This window comes from Caloenas nicobarica, chromosome 5 (genome assembly GCF_036013445.1).
Source record: "Caloenas nicobarica isolate bCalNic1 chromosome 5, bCalNic1.hap1, whole genome shotgun sequence".
Classification (NCBI taxonomy): Eukaryota; Metazoa; Chordata; class Aves; order Columbiformes; family Columbidae; genus Caloenas; species Caloenas nicobarica.
Window position 1 is genome coordinate 86,721 of NC_088249.1, and position 16,717 is coordinate 103,437.

At 47.6% G+C, this 16,717-nt stretch overlaps 3 protein-coding genes and 1 non-coding gene across 6 annotated transcripts in view; 3 read left to right on the top strand and 1 right to left on the bottom strand.

Moving 5' to 3' along the window:
• LOC135989662 (pre-mRNA-processing factor 39-like) overlaps positions 1–5,171 on the top strand; it is a 51,992-nt gene extending 46,821 nt beyond the window's left edge. For all 3 annotated transcript variants that reach the window (XM_065636660.1, XM_065636662.1, XM_065636661.1), the window contains 5 exons: positions 83–351; positions 887–1,071; positions 2,480–2,554; positions 3,120–3,240; positions 4,388–5,171. In XM_065636660.1, coding sequence (XP_065492732.1) covers positions 83–351; positions 887–1,071; positions 2,480–2,554; positions 3,120–3,240; positions 4,388–4,438 — 701 coding nt within the window. In that variant the 3' untranslated portion in view covers positions 4,439–5,171. The remainder of the gene's footprint in view (positions 1–82; positions 352–886; positions 1,072–2,479; positions 2,555–3,119; positions 3,241–4,387) is intronic.
• LOC135989967 (small nucleolar RNA SNORD127) lies at positions 425–510 on the top strand. The gene has a single exon (XR_010606359.1). It is a non-coding gene; the product is annotated as a small nucleolar RNA SNORD127 (small nucleolar RNA).
• A 463-nt stretch (positions 5,172–5,634) lies between the features above and the next one.
• FKBP3 (FKBP prolyl isomerase 3) lies at positions 5,635–11,513 on the bottom strand. The gene is made up of 7 exons (XM_065636665.1): positions 11,318–11,513; positions 9,976–10,077; positions 9,792–9,899; positions 9,140–9,275; positions 8,068–8,135; positions 6,598–6,695; positions 5,635–5,874 (listed from the first exon to the last, which is right to left on the bottom strand). The coding sequence occupies exons 1-7, from the start codon at positions 11,423–11,425 to the stop codon at positions 5,820–5,822; spliced, it is 675 nt and encodes a 224-aa protein (XP_065492737.1). The 5' UTR covers positions 11,426–11,513; the 3' UTR covers positions 5,635–5,819.
• A 73-nt stretch (positions 11,514–11,586) lies between these two features.
• FANCM (FA complementation group M) overlaps positions 11,587–16,717 on the top strand; it is a 66,741-nt gene continuing 61,610 nt past the window's right edge. The window contains exons 1-4 of the mRNA XM_065636555.1: positions 11,587–12,101; positions 13,800–13,972; positions 15,679–15,756; positions 16,435–16,593. Of these exons, the coding sequence (XP_065492627.1) occupies positions 11,675–12,101; positions 13,800–13,972; positions 15,679–15,756; positions 16,435–16,593 (837 nt within the window). The 5' untranslated portion in view covers positions 11,587–11,674. The remainder of the gene's footprint in view (positions 12,102–13,799; positions 13,973–15,678; positions 15,757–16,434; positions 16,594–16,717) is intronic.

Sequence of the window (16,717 nt, forward strand, 5' to 3'; positions counted from 1 at the left end):
CCTTCGCTTTTGCTGAGAGGGGGTTGTTTTTAAGAGCCTGTTGGGTGTCTCGTATCTTAAAGCATCTTCACCGGTGTTTCAGGCAACATCGATGAAGCAAGAAGAATCTTGAAGACATTTGAGGAGTGTGTTCTAGGGCTAGCAATGATTCGCTTGCGGAGAGTGAGCTTAGAACGCAGGCACGGGAACATGGAAGAAGCTGAACACCTGCTTGAAGAAGCTGTTAGGAATGCCAAATCAATTAGCGAATCGTCGTTTTATGCCATCAAGTTAGCTCGACACCTCTTCAAAGTACAGAAAAACCTTCCAAAGGCAAGAAAAGTGCTGTCAGAAGCCATAGAAATCGACAAAGTATGTGTTCCCTCCTTGCTGTGTTAAAAATCTGATATTTTTCTCAACCTTTTTTTTTTCTTTTTTTAAAATATGGCAACAATGATGACAGGAATTGTAACTGTACGTAATGTTTCATTACTACATGGAGACACCAGTCCCTCTAAACTGATGTTGCCGTATTTGCAGCTTGCAAATCTGGAAGTTTGCAAACCTTTTTCACCAGAAGCACCGTGTGCTTCATACCTTCATTTTTCCGTTTTAGAATCTTAAATATTGTAGGTGTGTTCACATCTCCAGGTGAACAGCATTGGTTGCGTAGGTAGGACTCGTAGTATTTGGCACTCCAAATACTATTAGCTTACTGTTAGCCAAGTGTGACATCTGTTTTTGTGGTGTTAGATCACTTCAAATCTCTCTGTAGAAAGAAAATCTTCTTACTCACTATTCTAACATGTATTTATGACGTAAATGTTCTGTATGCATCTGGTAAACATACATTCAGCTTTGATACCTAAATGTGACACGTACGACTTCTCGTACATCTTTTGCACAGGAAAATACAAAGCTGTATCTCAACTTACTCGAAATGGAGTACAGTGGCGATCTCAAGCTGAATGAAGAAAACATCTTGAGTTGTTTTGATAAAGCTGTCAACGGCGCTTTGTCTATAAAAATGAGGATTACGTTTTCTCAGCGAAAAGTGGAATTTCTTGAAGATTTTGGTTCTGATGTGAACAAGTAAGATGTAACCTTTGCAGTGGGCAGATGCGCGTCACCAGGAGAGTGCTTGTGGGAGTAGGGAAAGAGTAGGGTTAGTGGTATCCGTTACACTGGGCTTTGTGCCATCAGTTCTTTGTTGAGGAATAGCTGCTTTTCTAAACCAAACTCCTATTTTTAAATAGGAATATCTTCTCAAAAAATTACCACTTTTTTCCTGAAATACCTAGCGCCTCATAGAGTAAAATTCTGCTGCCTGTAAGTGCTGCCTGTAGTTTTCTCTTGCTAAGTGTATAAAGGAGGACGATCCTCAAAGCGAACGTGCAGTGTTTTGTGACGGGTATAATTTGATACTCCGTACCCTGCCAGCTGCTGCTTGAGGGTTCCAAAACTGCACTGATTGGATTTTTCTATGTTCAGAAGCATTAACAATGCTGTACACTTATGTGGGAGCATCAGGTAAATTAATTAAAACTATATATACTTTTTTCCACTTTATTCTCTTATTGTCAAACAAGCGCTTGTTTTTATTTACATTTTGCAGGTAATTAACTTGGAAGGACTAACCATGAGTTAGTTTTTCAGCTTTGTATGTTTTTAATGATAGTTGTCCTTAATTTCTGCTGGCTCTCACATTCTAACTTGCACAGCAGCCAAGCGTTGCAGGTTTGGGATCCTAGACAGAGCAAGCAAAATGAAGATTTCAGCTCCCAGATAATACTAGAGCACAGAATAAGTACAAGAAATGGTTTTCACCAGAAGTAATTCTGGCAGAAGCAGCAGTTTGCATGTGGTACCTTGTAAACTGTGGTACACAGTGGATGAAATGATATTTAGCTATTAGTGGGAATTTTAGCTGGGAAGTAGAAGTATCACTCTCTCTCTCAGCAATATATGGTTATACTTGATCATTAATAGTATGACTCTCTTGTTTTGTGTTAAATACACCCGTGCTTCCCGTGTCGTTTGGAAAAAGGCTGTAGGTGATACTGTGGAGTTGTAATAATTTTGTATAATACTAATTTCCAGTATTTAAATAGATGTTGGTTCCTAAAAATCAGTGCTGCATGGACGGTGTCAGTGTGCAGCCGAGGGAATGCGGTCACTGGAAGTAGCAGCTGTACCACAAATAGGCTTTAGAAAACTACTTTATAAAGGAACTGCATGAAGTGGGATAAAAGTTAAGCAAGTTGGGAATTTCCGAGCTAACAGAAAGTTTTTCACTGTGCATCGTGGAATCCCCCTTCAAATGAAGCTTGTTGGGTTTCCCATCTTCATGGTGGGTCACTGATTAAAATTGGTTTATGATGTCGGTCTAGAATGTTGTTGTAGTTGTAGTTTGAAATAGTCATTTTAAAATGTTTGCTCATGTTTGAAACGTTTCCATGAAAACGGTGAGCAAAGCTTTATGTCTTTTCGTCTCCTTCAGGCTTCTGGATGCCTATGATGAGCACCAAGCGCTTCTGAAGGAGCAGGAGTCCTTGAAAAGGAGAGCAGAGAACGGGTGAGGAGCCTGACACCGGGAGGGCACTGGGACACTCAGCTGCAGCTCATACACAGCACTTTGGAGATGCTTTAAAAATAGTTCGGAGAACAATCTCAGAGACTGCTTGGATTTTTTCTTTGTGTGTGTGTGTATATATATACACACGTATTTTTCAGCTTTAAACCTACTGCTTGCAAGGATAAGATCTCTGTTTTTTCATTCCTTAAAGTATAGACTAAATAGGGCTATATTGTTGGATAAAATATTTGCAAACAGATTTATTGGAAAATACCCTTCTGAATGATGTATCACAGAAAAATTGAACAGTACTGGTAAAAATAATTCTGTCTCTGAGCAGGAACATGCTTTTGGAGTCTCAGTTTGAGCACCAGAACAATTCAACAACTGTTCTGAAGCACAATGTACTACTGTCTTTCTCGACATCAAATTCTGTTACCCTGTTTGGACAGGGCACCAAGTTTAAAAATATTACTAACCCTTACCCATTATAACACGTCTCACGTGAAGTCACGCTCAGGATTTGATCACAAACCCCATTTACCAGCAAGTTTCCCCTTCGCAGATCTGAGGAGCCAGACGAGAAGAAGATGCTCACAGACGACCCGACTCTGGCGTCGGCGCAGATGATGGATGGGGACATGCAGGTGAACCAGGCAGCGTACAACTACAACGCCTGGTACCAGGTGGGTCTGCGCTCGCTCTCCCGCTTCGACACTCGTGTTCTGAACGTCCGTGCATTGCGGGATTCCCAGTGTTGGTGAGGAAAGCCTGGAGTAAAAACTGAGCTCCTGTGGGCCATTACACACAGAATCACAGAATCAGTCACAGAATGTCAGGGGTTGGAAGGGACCTCGAAAGCTCATCCAGTCCAATCCCCGGCCGGAGCAGGAACACCCAGATGAGGTTACACAGGAAGGTGTCCAGGCAGGTTTTGAATGTCTCCAGAGAAGGAGACACAAGTGTAAAATATTTCTAGTGCAGAGCAAGACGAGGGGTCTGGTGGCAGGGACGTTGCTGCCTGAAGGCAATAGACCTAGAAGTGTTTTGCCCAGGAGAGTCACCTCAGGTGTGTTTTGATAGTTTCTTTCTCCAGCTAGTAGTTCCTGTAATGTCTCTGTATGGATCGCAGTGCACTAGTACGTAGTGCATGCAAAACCTGCCCATTCAGTAGCTCATCTTTGGGGCTGCTCTTGTGTGACATTTGTGCTGCCCCTGAGAACGGGCAGCTGCCCAGGTCCTGCTGCGCGCAGCCGGCTGCGGTCGGGCCGTGGGGACAGTCTGCGCGGCGGCCTCTGCCGCTGCAAAGTGCTGGCTGTGGGGACAGCAGTGCTGGGCAGAACGCAGCTCTGGGGTGAGAGAACGCAGCTCTGGGGTGAGCGGGCAGAACACGCAGCTCTGGGGTGGCAGAATGCAGCTCCTGCCCCAGCACCTCTGGCTCCCTCCTTCGAGGTCGTGCTGGAGGGAGTGGTGATGCATGTTTATTGACATGACAGGCAAGCTTTGCGCTGAGCCTGGGTATAGATCTGGCCTTGCAGCCGAGCCCAGCCCTTGGTTTTAGGTCAGGACCGAAGGTGACTCCAGAGGGTGGCCCTGCCCTGCGGACACGCTCGCTGCCTCACCCAGCGCCAGACGGGCTGCACGGAGCCTCGCTCACGAGGTACCGGTCCCGTACATGCTGGGTGTGACACAGGCACCGCGCCACAGCCGCGCTCTTCAGAACAGTTCCAGTCACAGAGGGAACCTGGGTGACGTCCCTGGAACCAGAGCTCGTTGTCAGGTGTTCTCTGTGCCACACAAGCACTCGAACTTAGCGTGTTTTTCTTTTCCTAGTACAACTACCAGAACGCATGGAATTACGGACAGTATTATCATCCGACTTGATCTGAAGAGGGAGTGAAGTTCACTGTGCTGCAGTTTCAACAAAGATGGAATTAAAAAAAAGTATATTTTTCTAAATTAGGGATATGAAAGAACTGTTGTAATACCTGCTTTTTGGTCTTTTGCATGTGAGGTGAGCTGATGTTCACAAGGTACGTGTGAAGCAAGATTTGTGTGCTGGTAACTGATAAATGGTATCTCTGTACAATTCTACTTTACCATAAATGCATTTTTTTAAAAAAATTCCCTGCACTAATTTATGGAGATATCTGAAGAATTTTTTCAGTCTCATAATGATTCCATAGACTTAATCAGTAAAGCTGTAGTTTTTTTCAGGTTGTGTTGTTTTTTCCCAAAGCCGTTCTGCTGAGCAGCACAGGCAGCAGGCGAGTGGGCGCAGCAGCCAGGCCCTGCTCTGTCACGACATGGCTGCTCTGTCACGACACGGCTTCCTGCCCCGCTGAGCCCAGGCTGCCTTGGTCCTGTCGTGATGATTAAAACTCTTCAGACTACACTAGCAGCCTTTGCAAGCTGCGACATGTATTTTCTATTCTGTGTGGGGGTCAAAAAGGAAAATGCAGTGCAAAATGATGTTGCATTCTTTTTTAAAAAGCACAAACTGTGTTTGGGATGATTTTTGTATTTAGTTTTTCATGTACACAGTGTGAGCAGACTTTTTTTCATTTTGATCAAAGTGATCATTCTCATTTTTGTAATAAAAGCAAGGAATTCAGTAGTCCTCTGAGCTTTCTTGGATTACCTTTCAAGCCAGGAGTCAGAACACCTGAGTCCGTTCAACACCTGTTCTGTTCCAACAGAAACATCAGCAATGCTTCTAGAAGGGGGTGGGCATCACAGCTGACACGTCTAGAAAACACCTTTAAAGGAGAAATTTAGTGGGTTTTCCCCCCCCCCAACTTAAGGCAACACCTCTTCTAACACTTTAGGTTGAATTGTTGGGTGAGTGCTGTTGTAAAAATCAGCAGCTACCCAGAACATGAAGCTGAAGCCTCACACGAGGTATCACAGTGAATTCTGCTCAGGAAAAGGTCCCTCGGCAGGGGAAGCGATAACGAAACCAGCCACAGCCGCTCCACAGGGCTCTGCACTTTACCTCTGTGCTCAGGTCTGTGCAATTCCTCCCCAGAGCAGGAGAAAGACGGTTTAAGGTGCTCAGATACACAAAAAAGTGAAGTCACTTGCATTATAAACTAGGTTTGCTTTAGTGGTATGGTACTGTACAGCAGTTGGGGGAGGGAAAGCAAACTTGATTTCAGTACAAGGCCACAGTTGTAACTAAATCCTCAAGTTACAAGAGCAAAACTGCATTCTCAGAAGCTTTCTTGATCATACATGGATTCCCAGCAGCAAAGGAAACTTCATTTCATTCAATATCCACTAATTCCACTTCAAAGAAAAGTTTTGCATTTGGTGGAATCCTGTTTGCACACGTTAAGGAAGCTTTAAAAAAAACAAAACAAAAACACCCACACCACCACACCAAACCCACAAAACAATCCGCCCGGTTAACACACAAACCCATGTTAAGTGATTTACCACCTGTTCCCCATGTGTCAGTTCTATATTTCACCGACCCATTTTAACATCCTGGAACTTTTAGTGTGGACCCACAGCTGCTCTCTAACGTGACTTGTCATGACACATTCAGCACCAGTTCCACACACCCCCCTTTATTTAGATCCTTCTGGCTGTTCCCATTCCTCTGGAGATGAACTGCCCAGTTCTGGGACACCAGCACTGGTGTCCCTCTGGGATGAGGTTGCTCTGTCCTACTGTACTGCAGAGAGAATTCCTAGACAGTTTTTTAAATTATCATGACAAAGGATTCGGGCATGAGAGAACAACCCTCCCCGCCACACCAGTCAGCATCCCTGTCCCTGCTGGTGCAGCTGGAGTGACAAAGCAGGCAGAAAACAAACAGCACGCTCTCCTCTGCCGGACTCCCTGCAGGAGTTTTTCTCCAAAACGGGCAATCACATCCATCCGTTAATTGATTTTGGTTTTTTTAATGTTTGTTAACATTCTAAGCCTGCTATGAGTAATAAGCGGATGCTTCCCCCATTATATCCCCACCCATAAAGCCCTTTATTCCACCAAGCATTTCCAAGTTACTGAACGAGCAACTGAGTGTGGAAGGATACTTGGCATCAGGCTGCCCTTTCTTGCCGTATGCCCACTCTGGTTCGATTTCCAGTTGAGCCTTTTCTCCTTTACTCATTGTTAAGAGAGCTTCATCCCACTGAAAAACAAAACAAAAATAAGAAAAAGGGCTTTTCTAATGTATTCCAATGAATACCCGCGCAGTGGCACAACCCTCTCCAGCACGCTTGCCCACTGTGCGGTTGTTTCACGTCCCGACGTGCGGAAATGCTGCCCTCAGCTCATATCCCAGCTCCCATGTCAGCCTGCACCCTATTCACTGTGCAGATTTGTGATTTAACTTTATGAAGATGTTAGTGAACTGATAAAGTAATGTGTTGGTTTGAGTGTAACCAGTTTGGGAATGCAGTTTGCAGCAGACGGCCACACAAAACAAGTGGGCTGTCTCTGCTGTACCACTGGATTAGTGTTTATTTAAGGCTGATGCTTACAGACTGATTGTATTTCAGTGCCTGTCCCGCTTCCAGACTCGCCTGCGCTGCCCAAAGCCACATTCAGTTCAGCGCTGTATCAACGATCCCCAAAGAACAGCTGCTGCTCACGCCTGTAACCGCTCCAGGAGTGTATCTGGCACCACATGAGCAACAGGCGACTGCTGCTTCTGCAGTACTGGCCACCAGCCCAGGGACATCGTCCCCTTCTCAGTTCCAGTCCAGTCACCCATAAAGGCCTTTTTCCTGCACAGCAGCAGCCTGAAAGATGATGCTGGGTTGGGCTTGGTTTTGTTAAAGTCAGGTAAGCACAAGATCCTCCTTGTGTTCTTATCTTGCGCAGACAGGCACCAATTTCAGCACTGGCTCCGCAGGAGCGAAGCCCCTTGTCTGCTCAGCACACACGCTGCTGTCTGTGCCCAGACACACCAGGGCTGGGACTTCCAGATGTGAGGGAGCAGCTGGGCGTGCAGAACCCAGGGCTTTTAGGCTGCCCGGATGTTCCACCCCTCACGCAGCTCCCGCCTGCACCACTGCAGCGCTCAGTGCTGCACAGAGCGGGAGTTACAGCACCAAACTGCAGCCAGAGCTTCAGCATCCAGCTCAGAGTCAGGGGATGAGCTGAACGGTGCACAAAGAGGCACAAATACCAAAAAGCTGCTGAGAGAAACTGATCTTCTGACAGACTGAGGCTGCCCAAATGTACATAGAGATCGATGGAGCCCCGGGAGCCCCATCACCTTGTCTGTACCGCAAAGCACTACGCAGAAGCAAAAAGCTGTGATGTCCCAAGGAACACAAAGCTGTTCCACAGTGTTCCACACACTGCTTGATGAGGGGAATGGCACAGCAGACAGATGAACGCATCCGTAAATAATAAATATTACATCCTGCAGATAGAAACGCTTTCAGCTTCCCTTTGCACCTCCACAACAAACAAGAACAGCGCCTCAAAATTTGCATCCAGGTTATACACCCTGCAGAATAAAAGCTTTTTGGGTTCTGAGGGAGTTTACTTACACCTCTGATTACTTTTCCTACGCCAACTTTGAAACTGAAAGGTTTGGCAGCTTTTTTCTTCTTTGCACCTGAAAGACAGTTTTATGTTCATTTGTTTTAACATCACACAGCATATACCATACTTCTATCCAAAATTACTGTTACGATAATGTTTTATATAAATGCCTGTTCTTACAGTATTATTTTTAGCCCACTGTCAGATTTCTAGGGGAAAATTTAGTGCTGTGCACTAAAAACATAACTAAATGTTCAAGTTGCACCAAGAGCTAAAGTTGATGAGCGTCCTTCAGATACTGATCCAGTGAACCTGAAAGACTCATTTCTGAATTATTAAAGTAGATGGTACGAGCCATAAACACATTAATGAGAAAAAACAACTCAACAAGGAACGTACAACATCATACAGTAAGTACAACGAATCACAGAGAGTATTCCAGTGGCAGCCCTGCTGTTCCTCTCAGCGCTGGACATCGCTACTGGAAAAGCATTTCCAGCATTTCAGAATTTCATATACCTAAATCTTTTGATTGAGACACTGTCACAAAAAAATCCCAGCATACTTCTCCACAGTGGCTGCAGTACACCAGAGTACTTGAAATCACTCTTGTTCCAGTGCCTCCACGTTTAAGGGTTTATTACAGGAGCACACCAAGACATGTCTAGAGAAGCTGACTCCACTGTGGGTGATCAGGTTCCACAGATAAGGGAACCTCCCTGAGCAGGAACTGCCTTTCCTCCAAAGCAGTTTCAGTACTGATTAAATCCCTGCATTTCACATGATCTACAGCCTGGAGAACGCCAAACGTGAGCTCTGGCAGGATGCGGCTGTGTAACTTTACACCAGCCAGGCCTAAAATACTGCCCTACATTTGCTCACGGAAAAAGGGGCTCCAGGGGCGGCTGCAGGGCCACCCCGCTCAGCTCAGCACACAAAGGCCAGAGCAGTCTATCAGGACTCCTGCCATGCGCATCTTCCAGAAGCAAACACTTGCCCAAGGCTGATTAATCATCACAACTAACGTCCCCTATGTGCATTTGCAGTCAAAGCCAAACAATCTATAAACAACCTTACTTGTTTGAACATTGGTGTCGAAGACTGTTCCATCCTGTAGTTTTCCCGTATACCAGCAATGAACAGTGTCTCCTTTCTTTGGAAAGTTGGTTTTATCGCCCTTCTTCAAAATTGATTTTGTGTACTTTGGTGGCTCCTAGGTTTATAAAAAGAGTTGCGACTGCTGCATTAACCAGTCCCACACCAACCACACCCAAGACCGAACAACCACTTAGTTCACAGCACTAAATGAACACGTGCAGCGTTAGAGAATCCCAGAATGTCAGGGGTTGGAAGGGACCTCGAAAGCTCATCCAGCGCAACCCCCCTGCCGGAGCAGGAACACCCAGATGAGGTTACACAGGAAGGTGTCCAGGCGGGTTGGAATGTCTGCAGAGAAGGAGACTCCACAACCTCCCTGGGCAGCCTGGGCCAGGCTCTGGCACCCTCACTGGCAAGAAGTTTCTTCTCATATTTACGTGAAACCTCCTGTGTTCCAGAGAATGGTGTGTTTTAAAGTGTTCATGTGTTATGTGGGGGAAATACAGCAGCACAGGCCTGTGTTCAGCACAGACAAGCTTTGGGCCCCTTAGTAACTCCAGGGACAGAAGCCGTGCACAGCCCCAGTGCCCCTGTACCCGCTGAACCGGCCCCCGGCGGGCTGTGCACCCACCTCCTCCGCGGCCTCCTCAGCCTTGGGCGCCTTCCCTTTGCTCTCCTCTGCCTTCACGGGCTTCGTCTTCTCTGCTGCCTTCTCCTCGCCATCCGAGCCCTTAAAGCGCTGCAGGGACGGGGTGGGGGCCGCCATGAGCCGCCCGCCGAGCACTGCCCGGCCCGGCCCCTGCCCGGCCCCGCACCTGGCTCCGGAACAGCTGCGTGTAGGCCGCGATCAGCTGCTCCTTGTTCGCTGTCTTCGCCACGTTCTTCACTTGCCCCAGCAGCTTGTGCTCGGCCAGGAACTGCGGGACACGCCGGTGAGCGCCGGAGGGACCCGCTCGCACTCACACACACACACAGATGGGATCACAGAATGTGTGGGGTTGGAAGGGACCTCGAAAGCTCATCCAGTCCAAATCCCCCGCCGGAGCAGGAACACCCAGATGAGGTTACACAGGAAGGTGTCCAGGCGGGTTGGAATGTCTGCAGAGAAGGAGACTCCACAACCTCCCTGGGCAGCCTGGGCCAGGCTCTGGCACCCTCACCGGGAACAAGTTTCTTCTCATCTTTAAGTGGAATCTCCTGTGTTCCAGTTTGCACCCATTGCCCCTTGTCCTATCACTGGTTGTCACCCAGAAGAGCCTGGCCCCATCCTCCTGACACTCACCCTTTATATATTTATAACCATGAATGAGGTCACCCCTCAGTCTCCTCCAAGCTCAAGAGCCCCAGCTCCACTCCCTTCAGCATCTTCGTGGCTGCGCTGGACTCTCTCCAGCAGTTCCCTGTCCTTCTGGAACTGAGGGGCCCAGAACTGGACACAATATTCCAGATGAGGTCTCGCCAGGGCAGAGCAGAGGGGCAGGAGAACGTCTCTGACCTACTTGACCACCCCCTTTTTAGTCCCCCCCAGGTCCCATTGGCCCTCCTGGCCACAAAGGCCCAGTGCTGGCTCAGCCCACAGTACCCAGTATTCCCAGCTGCTTACCCATCCAAACACTAACCGGGCTTGACCCTGCTTAGCTTCCCAGATTGGGCATTCTCAGGGTGCTATGGTTGTATATATTATATATATGTGTTCCCCAAGTATATCTTGATAGTATCTGAACTAAACCGGGCAGAGCAGAGAGGTAAGAGAACCTCTCTGACCTAATGACCACCCACTTTTTAATCCCCCCCAGGTCCCATTGGCCTTCCTGGCCACAAGGGCCCAGTGCTGGCTCAGCCCACAGTACCCAGTATTCACCGCTGGTCACCCATCCAAGCACTAACCGGGCCCGACCCTGCTTAGCTTCCCAGATTGGGCATTCTTAGGGTGCTACAGTTGTATATATTATATATGTTCCGCAAGTATATCCTGATAGTATCTGAACTAAATCCTTTTTTCAAGGGCAGAGCAGAGGGGCAGGAGAACCTCTCTGACCTACTGACCACCCCCCTTCTAATCCCCCCCAGGTCCCATCGGCCCTCCTGGCCACAAGGGCCCAGCGCTGCCTCATGGTCACCCTGCTGCCCCCCAGGTCCGGCCGGCCGGCCACTCACCGCCTGCGCCGCGTGCTCCTGCAGGAACTTGATGATGTCCTTCTTGGGCAGCGCCTCGCTCCGCAGCTCCTCCGCGCTCCAGGGCTGCGCCGGCCCGGCCGCCGCCATCTTCCTTCCCGCCCGCCGCCGCCTCTCGCACCACCCAGCCCGCAAGCCCCGCGGGAGCCGGCGCCGGGGCGAGGGGGTGGGATGAGGGGCAGCTCCGCCCTGCAGGGCGGAGCTGCCCCTCATCCCACCCCCTCGCCCCGGCGCCGGCTCCCGCGGGGCTTTTAAGCGGCGGCGCTGGGAGAAAATGGCGGGCGGCGCGCGTCCCCTCAGAGCGCAGGGCGGGCTCGCGGCGCGCTGGCCTGAGGGGCGATGAGCGGCGGGCGGCAGAGCACCCTGCCCCGGGCCTGGCGGCTGGCGGCCCGCAGCGCTCCGGGGGAGAAGGAGGAAGAGGTGGCAGACGATGAGCTGCTGGCGGCGGCGGACGCGGCGTCGAGCCCGGCAGCCGCGGGTTTCTGCGAGGCCGCGGGCTCCATCTGGATCTACCCCACCAACTACCCGGTGCGCGGCTACCAGGAGCGCATGGCCCGGGCCGGCCTGCTGGGCAACACGTTGGTCTGCCTGCCCACCGGGCTGGGGAAAACCTTCGTGGCCGCCGTCGTCATGTACAACTTCTACCGCTGGTTCCCCTCCGGCAAGGTGCTGTTCCTCGCCCCGACCAAGCCGCTGGTGGCCCAGCAGATGGAGGCGTGTGCCCGGGTCATGGGCATCCCGGGCCGGCACATGGCCGAGATGACAGGTACGGCGGGCCGGGGTGGCCTCGCAGGAGCTGCGGGGCTGAAAGGCGAGGGCAGCAGCCTGAAAAGCCAGGGTGGAGGATAAAGGAACAGTTCCCTCTGTTCCAGCAGGACAGGGAACTGCTGGAGAGAGTCCAGCGCAGCCACGAAGATGCTGAGGGGAGTGGAGCATCTCCCGTGTGAGGAAAGGCTGAGGAGCTGGGGCTCTGAGCTGGAGAAGAGGAGACTGAGGGGTGACCTCATTCATGGGGATCAATATGGAAAGGGGGAGTGTCAGGAGGATGGAGCCAGGCTCTTCTCGGTGACAACCAACAGTAAGACAAGGGGCAATGGGTGCAAACTGGAACACAAGAACTTCCACTTAAATTTGAGAAGAAGCTTCTCAGTGAGGGTAATAGAACACTGGCCCAGGCTGCCCAGGGAGGTTGTGGAGTCTCCTTCTCTGCAGACATTCCAACCCGCCCGGACACCTTCCTGTGTAACCTCATCTGGGTGTTCCTGCTCCGGCAGGGGGATTGCACTGGATGAGCTTCCGAGGTCCCTTCCAATCCCTGTCCCAATCCAATCCCAATCCCAATTCTGTGATTCTGTGAAAAGTCTGGTTTTTAGGAGAAGATTTCAAAGGGGTTAATGTGAGATTTTTGCAATGATTAAAACCCTAAGTCACCAGTGTAAGGGAGGTGGAACAGGGGGATGTGTTTTCTGGGGTTCGCAGAGCTTTGGGGTTTCCACACAGAGCTGTAAATGCACAGAAAATTAAAGAAAATCCTGAGCTGGCGGGACCCACCAGCACCATTGAGTCCAACTCCTGTCCCTGCACAGGACACCCCACAGGTCACACCGTGTGTCTGAGGACGTTGTCCAGTCTCTTCTTGAACACTGTCAGGTTGGGGCCGTGACACCTCCCTGAGGATCCTGTTCCAGTGTCCAGCACCTCTGGGTGAAGAACCTTTTCCTCATGGCCAACCTAAACCTCCCTGGCACATGTTCCTGCCATTCCCTGGGGTCTGTCACTGTCACAGAGAGAAGAGCTCAGCCCGGCCCCTCCTGCTCCCCTGCTGAAGCTGCAGCCTCATGAGCTCTGCCCTCAGTCTCCTCTGCTCCAGCTCAACAAACCCAGGGACTTCAGCTGCTCCTCATACGCTCTATATGAAACTTCAGCCAAAGAATAATTACCTTTTTTTTTTTTTAAGTTCCTACAAACCCCATGATCTGTAGTCCATTGCTTACTGAAGTAATAGCCTTAATGACTGAATCCATAAGGTGTTTTTAAGTACAAACCATTGTCAGAGGTGTGGGTTGGGTGTAGGGCTGCAGGAGGCTGCAATCATCTTGATCTTTCTAATGGTGTTTTCCGCGGTTCTGGGTTTATGGTGTGAACTGTGGGGTTGTCCTGTGCAGGGACAGGAGTTGGACTCCGTGATCCTGGTGAGTCCGGACTCGGGACATTCTATAATTCTATGGATTTACTAGTTTAATGCAAAAAAATCTTCATAGTCATTGCATACGCTTTTTTTTTTTTTGCCCTCTAAAAATGGGAATAACACAAAGGTGTGTGCTATTTTAAAAGGCACCTATTTCCCAAAGCCGACATGATACGTGTCTGCCAGCCCTGTCTGCCTTTGCTGTCACTCTCAGGTCATGGACTGCGGCTTGTTAGCAGCAGAACTGTTTGCTAATGTTATTTCTTTAATTTTCAGGGGGAACCCAAGCCCTCAATCGGAGGGAACTGTGGACTACCAAGAGAGTCTTTTTCCTTACACCTCAGATAATGGTGAATGATCTGTGTCGTGGGACGTGTCCTGCTGTAGATATTAAATGTCTAGTTATCGATGAAGCCCACAAAGCTCTTGGAAATCACGCCTACTGTCAGGTAATGCAGCAGTCACCTCATTCTTGTCTCACAATTACAAGAATCTGCCCCTAAAATCACTTACAGGATCTCCATGGAGTGTCACTGTCCTCATTGCTGCAGAGAGATTGTCCCTTATGTCCTTAGCTTTGTGTGAAAGAGATCAGACATTTTCAGTGCCCTGGTTTTAAGTAAAACCTGGATTAAAACTTGGTATGGTGAGGTGGGAATTTTTTTAATGTCTGAATAAAATTTTCATTTTTGTTTCAAAATATGTTTTTGACTGGGGCAATTAAAAAAAAAGTCACGATGCTGTTTCTTTCAGAAGTGCTTGTATTTGTGGGTGTACTGTGTTGTGTTTGTGCTCTGTTGGAACCACTCTTCAAGGTGGGGGAGGTATTTTTATCAAGAAAAAAATGTGGGCTTTTTTGTAAAGTTCTTTATATTAGTTAAATGAGTTCAAGATTTCTTTTTGAAATTGAGTTTTGTCTTGATTAGCAAAGAGTTCGTTGTGTTATCTCAGCTTAATCTCCTCATATCAGGATGTGACCTGAAAGAAAGTTACAGCTTTATATCCTGGAGAAATTGACAGGATGTCTATGGAGTTGTCTCCTTGTTTACTAGGCCTCTTTAGAGGAAATCGGGTGTTTAGTGCTTGTTTAACGGGGCATGCTGGAAAAGAGGCAGCAGCTTGCCAAGTTCAAACAGTACGTGTTGGTTTGGCAGTGCTGTAGTTTTCTTCTATTGTTTTTCAGAACTATAGCAACATGATTTTCACAGAATTTGATATTATAGGTTATTTCAAGGTATTGTATAAAAACTTTTTCTTAAAATATTTTCCTGTTAGGCAAATTGCTCTGTAACATAGAGCCAAGATTTGTGTTTAGTAGCTTTTGCGTCAGCTATAGCTGAGCAAAATCTCTTCCGTCGCCCTGTGTCAGTCCCTAGGACGGTGAAGCTGGCAGGTTTGTTCTCTGTTCTAACTAAACCTTCACATGAGTCAGTAGAACTGTCAGCACAAGTGGAATTCCTCTTTAGTCTCCATTCACTTATTCTCTGTAGATTTTATGTTATATAATTAGTAATTTTTGTTGTTTGTTTGCCTTCCCCGTGCAGCGCAAGATGGTTGTTCGGAACGCATGGTGTTCGCTCTGTGGGAAAATGAATCAGGGAGGCAGTTCGGTTTCTGCTTGAATGTTCAGTAACTGTTGTACTCGTCCCAGTTTTGGTCCTAGGGAGGGTTGTAGAATGAGAACCTGGGAGGTCTGAGGAATATTCAGCCACTTCCCCAATTGCTAATGCAACATTTTTTAAGTGAGACTCAACTGGCTGCTGGTTGGCGTGGTGGTTGTCATCTAACTTCTGTTCAGATTTCATGGGACTGATCATCCATGATTTGCTTTCTTTAGAGTGGTTTTGCAAACTTACGTTTTGGCAAGCTGCTTGAGTTAGTGTGCTGTTAATCTTTTTGTTACATTAAGATAATAATTTACCGAGGTTGTTCTGCTAAATGGGACTGCGGTAATATACTTAATCAAGATTAAGTGTTCCTGGATAAAATGGTTATAAATTGAACAGTTCCTGGCTTGCGTTTGAATTGAGATATACTCCTTTTAGAATATTTTGTTTAAGCTTTTTCTACTTACTGGATATTTTCGTGGCTATAGTTTGTATAAGCAAATAATCTCCTTTAAGGATATTATTAATGGAAACTTTCCTGTCCTTAGGTTGTAAGGGAACTAAGCAAATATACAAATCAATTTCGGATCTTGGCCCTGAGCGCCACACCAGGCAGCGACACAAAGGTGAGTCAAATCTACTTGCATGGCTGGAATACTGACGTTTCAGTAGAAGCTATTTTAATGCCATTTGATACAGTGTGAACACTGTGCAGGATACCGAAATCTGTTAGAATTCCACATAAAAACTGAATCTATTTACAATTCATAAGTTGTTGAGAGTTTGTCTTTTTTGTGCTATAGACTCTATATTATCAATATTTATTTCCCGACCTTTCTAAAAGGAAAGAATAGCTTCTGATTTGGGGAATACAAGCCCACTTGAACAAAAAAGGGTGTCCTCTCCATGGAGAATGGCTTTCACGTTCTGTTCAGTGTAGTCTGTTGGGTAAGGCTGATGTTTTCAGTTGATGGCAGATGCACTAAATCCAGTTTAAGCTCCTGCTCCTGGTTACTTCTTGTCAGGTGCTTCATGGTGCCCCCAAAGCCAAAGGCAGAGCTCCATCACTGCAGCCCTTGTGCATTGCATGCTTTTTGCATCCACAAACCTAGCATTCTGGCTCTTCCTATTCTACTTGACAACTTTAAATGGAGAGTCTTTCATTTTTCATCTATAAGCAGTAGGTACCTTTTCCTTAGAATTATATTCCAAGACTGCTAAAACATGGAAATAGTCACTTTCATGTGATACTGACTCGCATTGTTGGAGTCAATATGGTCTTTTTTTTTGTGGGTCTCACACAGGCTGTGCAGCAAGTGATTTCCAACCTGCTCATTGCCCAGATCGAGCTATGCACTGAAGATTCTCCAGAAATCCAGCCCTATTCTCATGAGCGACAAGTGGAAAAAATTGTTGTTCCACTTGGTGAAGAATTGACAGAAATTCAGAATGCTTACATCCAGGTGAGTTGTTGCTTTTCCTTATTGTTAAATGGACAGAGCCACTAATTATATAATTTCCATTCCTATTTTTACATCTCTATCTAGACTAGCAATAATTTGTAAAGGTAACAATTTCCTATGCAGT

Coding starts and splice junctions, on each gene's coding strand:
- FKBP3 (XM_065636665.1), bottom strand. CDS start 11,425: ATGGCGGCGGCCGGGCCGGCGCAGCCCTGGAGCGCGGAGGAGCTGCGG. Junction 8,136..9,139: donor CGACACCAATGTTCAAACAA/GTAAGGTTGTTT, acceptor ACTGTCTTTCAG/GTGCAAAGAAGAAAAAAGCT. Junction 6,696..8,067: donor TAGGAAAAGTAATCAGAGGT/GTAAGTAAACTC, acceptor TTTGTTTTTCAG/TGGGATGAAGCTCTCTTAAC.